We start from the raw sequence: 4,185 nt of genomic DNA, 5'->3' as shown, positions 1-4,185 counted from the left end.
AAAAAACCTAGAACTATAAAAGAGGGGAGCAGAAGAAAACCTATTCAAAGCCCCCACCTGCATACCTTAGGACTCAAGGTCTCTTTAAGGGGGAATATCCATGTCCCCCTACCAATATCCTTTTGGGAGTTCCCCTCAGAATGGTCACTTGGTAGCACAGGGAGGGGGTGGCTGGTTTCGATGGGTGGAGGAGAAAGGCATCCTACACCCACGGTGCCCTCCTTTCTCCCCCCTCCGCCTGGTCAGGCAACCTGCAGGCTCAGTCAACTCCCCTCTTTCCCTTAAAGCTCTCACAAGGAAGGGGCCTCTGGTTGTGACCGAAGGAGGTGGGGAAAGAGGGAGAATATAGAAAGAACCTTACTTCTTAAACTACTGCAGGCTCATGAGTCCCACAGGGAAAGTCACCCTGTCCCTTTCAAGGGGAGCCCTTACTACACAAATACATATTCCCACCCAGATCCCAGCCCCCACTTCCCATATAGCTCCCAGTCCTTGGACTGGGCTCCAGCATCCCCAAGGGAGGAAAAGATGCTGTGGGTCTATGCCCTAGACCTCGGACAGGTGAACAAGTTGGGGTCTCAGGAGACCCCAGGCTCAGTAGAGAAACACACACATATACACAGTGTACACACAACACACACACAGGCACACACACACACACATGCCCTAATATTAAATAAAATACCCTTTGCTTATAACTTAAAAATCAATACACAGCTAATCCCTGCAGAGGGCTCTGGGTGGAGAGAGAGGAGCAGGGGAAAGGGGATGTCAGAGAGACTCAAGGCCCCTACCTCTCTCCTGGGAACTCCCCCAGCCCCAGGGTCCTGTGGCCTGCCAGACCCTCCCCCATATCTGTTTCTTATCCCTCAGCCTGGCTCAACTTCTGCTGGGCTTCTCCCCTCCCCACCCCCATGATCAAAATCCAAATGTATTTCTACTATCTAAAGAGAAGGGAAGGATCTGGACAATTTCCTGGAATCCCTTCCAATGGGAGAACAACTCCTTCATATGGAAGGAAGTCTCCCCCTCAAGATAAGGGGGAGAACTCTATAGCAGGAGCAAGGAACTCAGAAGAGTCAAGCTAACAGAGTGGGGTCTTAGTTCTTGATGGACAGGAGAGGAAAGTCAGGGGCACGGTCCACCACACTGGGTGGAAATTGTTGGGTCCCTCTGCAGGGACACCCTCACCTATTCCCAACCAGCCTAAGTAACTCTCTCCCTTCCATCCCAAGAGGAAGGCAGATGGTGGGGACCTAGGATAAGGAACTATATCAACTCTAGAGCTGGTGCTACTGGCTGCCTTAAAATCCTACCTAGGGTAATGAATGGGGCAGGTGGACTAACTGCACCTGATTTTTTAAATGACCAAGAGTTAATGACTGAACCAAAATTAAAGAGGGTAAGGTTAGTTTCTTCTATCTGCAGTCCTCCCCCATTCCTATCTCTCATTTTAGAAAGGGACTTCTCTGCTCACCCTACCTACCATCTAACTCTGTCATTCACCCACAACTCTGACTTAGAAGCTGTCCCCTCTTCCTTTGTGGCCCTATCAGACCAGGTCTGGAAGGGTTAATAAGGAGGCACATCAAAGGAGTTATTTCAGCAACTCTCCAAGCTAGATAGACACTCCCTCTAAGAGGGACCACCGGCCTCCCCCACCTCATCTCAGCTCTCTCCGGAAACCCTAGGGGCAAGAGCATGAGAAGGGGGATGAAAGGGACCCGGGCCGCAGGGCGGCTCCAGAGGCGCTTTTATGTCGGGGTTCCCAGGCGCTAAGGATGTGTTCAGACAGGTAGCTGCAGCACCCCGGCCCCACTCCGGGGGGACGCACCATCTCCTCCAGCCGGTCCCCTCCACCCCTAGATGCAGCAAGGGGTGCCCCATTCCAGCCCAACCTCTGGCCCAGGGACCAGTAAAATAGTGAGGAAGTGAAGAACCGAGGGGCATGTGCAGCTCCTTGCAGCCTAAAACAGTCCAAGGCGACCAGTCCAACCCCCAGAGACCAAAAAACCCCTACCGCCTGTCTCCCAGTCCCCGCACCACTTTTCCTCCTCCTCAATAAATAACCACCTTCCCCTCTTAATCAAGCAGCCCACTAGGACTTCAGATCTAGGTGCTCTCTTCCGATGTCCCAGGGACACCGGCAGGGAGGCGGCACCAGAGGGCTTCAGTTGGAGGGGGCCGAGCTGCCCTCAGACTCTCGTTTGCCTTTGCCCCCTGGGGGCTCCACTGCACCTCCAGCCTTGGCCTCTCCCGGGGCCGCTCCCGCAGCCTCCTCTTTGGCGCCCTCGTGAGTTTTCATGTGCTTGGCCAGGTGGTCGCTGCGCATGAAGACTCTGCTGCAGACCGCACAGGGGAACTTCTTGGTTCCAGTGTGGGTCTGGAGGTGGCGCTGAAGCTCATCCGAGCGCGTGAAGCGCTTGCCACAAAAGAGCCAATTGCACACGAAGGGACGGTCGCCGCTGTGCCAGCGCAGATGCGCCTTCAGGTGCGACGTCTTGGCATAGGCCTTTCCGCAGCCTGGAATATGGCAATTGTGCAAATGCTTCTTCTTGCTCCCATCCGGACCGCATGGAGCCCCCAATCGCTCGGCCTCCAGACAGTTGGGACAGCGACACACCGTCTGACCTGAGCTGCGGGGCACCGACCGCCGGGAGCCTTTGGGCCGGGCAGCCGCATCCAGACTGGAATCCAGCCCTTGGGACTCTGGCGCAGCCGCTTCCAAGGCCTTAGCCCCGTCGGGTGGCCCCAGAAGGTGCTGCGCTCCAGCAGCTGGGAGGAGATGGTGAGGGTGCGGATGGGGCGGCGGCGCACAAAGCTGGTGGTCTCCGACATAGCCCCCCAAGCCAGCCTGAAGCGCCCCCGGGTGGCCAGGTGAGGCCAATGCGCCCTGAGTGTGGGGGAGGTCCATCCAGCTGGTGCCCGGATGAAGGTCCCACCAGGAACCATCCTCTGTGCCTGGGTGCGTCGGCCGGAACCACGATTCGTAATGGTGTGACATGTCCGGCTGCAAGAGCTTGGAAAAGGGTCCCGGGGCCAAGGGACTGTCGCTTTCCAGATCCTCGCAGGTTACCCGCGAGGAGGCCCCCGGCAGCTCATATCCCTGAGAGAAGTCGACCTCCGGGCCCAGCGGGAGGCTCTGCAGCTCTCCAGGCTGCAGTGGGGAAGGGTAGTCCCCAGCCTCGGGGCTCGTGTGGCCCTGGTATGTTTGGAGAGGCTGCAGGTCGAGGCGCGGCGGAGAGGCGTGAGGCGCGTCGGTGTGCTGGCTGCCCAGAGAGCCACAGACAGCGGTTAGCATTGCCGGGATCCGGGGTGGGTGGGGGCAGGGACGGTCAAGGGCACCTCAGATGGAACCTAAAGGAGACAAAGAAGAGGTGAGGAAAATAACGGGCTCTTCTTCTGTTGTAACCCTGATCCCCTCCCTGCGAAGTGTTCCTCTCTGGTATCCAGGTTAAAAAATAAAATGAAGAGGGGAAGGGGTGGTCTTTGGGAGAGGACTAGAGATGGGTTAAGAGTTTGGGAGTACAGACTGAGAATGTGAGCCTCCAGGAGGGCAGAGGAAGACCCTTCCTCTAAGTGACCCCTCTTATAGGTCCCTGAAGTTGGGCTAGTCCCAGGGTGCTAAGTTAAAATGCTAGAACAGTCCTCACCCTAGCTACTCAGGTCAGAGAAGGGGGCAATGGCATTTCCCCCTGCAGATCTGCTGCCAAATGGAAACACTAGACCCATCTCAGCTTCCTCATTTTAACTCAGGACACAGACAGGGAGAGAAGGGTGGCCTGTTTTTTGCAACCCAAAGCTTCAGGTAACGTGCCCCTCAGGAAAGTGCTGAGTTTTGGGAGAAAGAGCCCTCATGCCATCACAGGCAAGATGAATGAAGAGCATTGGTCTACACTACTCTTCTCAGCTTCCTGCCTGGCTTGGTTGACTGGGCCCTTCCAAACTCACTCCCACACCCAGCCTCCACTCTCTTCCCTCCAGCAGGGACTTTGCCTTCCTTGGGTGCAGCTGTAGTGCCAGTTTCCAGGGGAGTTTCCCCCATCAGAGAAAGCCAAATCTCCCTTCTCTGTCTTGACCCACACCAATGCCAGCCAACTCTCTTGTTGCTACCTATATCCCCTTCTCCAAGCTAGGGGAGACCCAGCTATGAAGCTGGGAAGTTTGGATTCCCCAGAGAAGGGG

At 56.1% G+C, this 4,185-nt stretch overlaps 1 protein-coding gene across 1 annotated transcript; it reads right to left on the bottom strand.

Moving 5' to 3' along the window:
- Window positions 1–2,170: 2,170 nt before the first annotated feature.
- Sp6 (Sp6 transcription factor) lies at window positions 2,171–3,301 on the bottom strand. The gene has a single exon (XM_026387113.2). It carries the CDS (start codon window positions 3,299–3,301, stop codon window positions 2,171–2,173), a length of 1,131 nt encoding a protein of 376 aa, XP_026242898.1.
- Window positions 3,302–4,185: the final 884 nt, after the last annotated feature.

Source organism: Urocitellus parryii, chromosome 7 (genome assembly GCF_045843805.1).
Source record: "Urocitellus parryii isolate mUroPar1 chromosome 7, mUroPar1.hap1, whole genome shotgun sequence".
In the NCBI taxonomy this organism is placed as follows: Eukaryota; Metazoa; Chordata; class Mammalia; order Rodentia; family Sciuridae; genus Urocitellus; species Urocitellus parryii.
Note: the sequence above shows the minus strand (reverse complement) of the source record. Positions and strands in the feature narration are given on the sequence as shown.

What these genes read in the sequence shown, in the direction of transcription:
- Sp6 (XM_026387113.2), bottom strand. Translation starts at nt 3,301, where the DNA reads ATGCTAACCGCTGTCTGTGGCTCTCTGGGCAGCCAGCACACCGACGCG.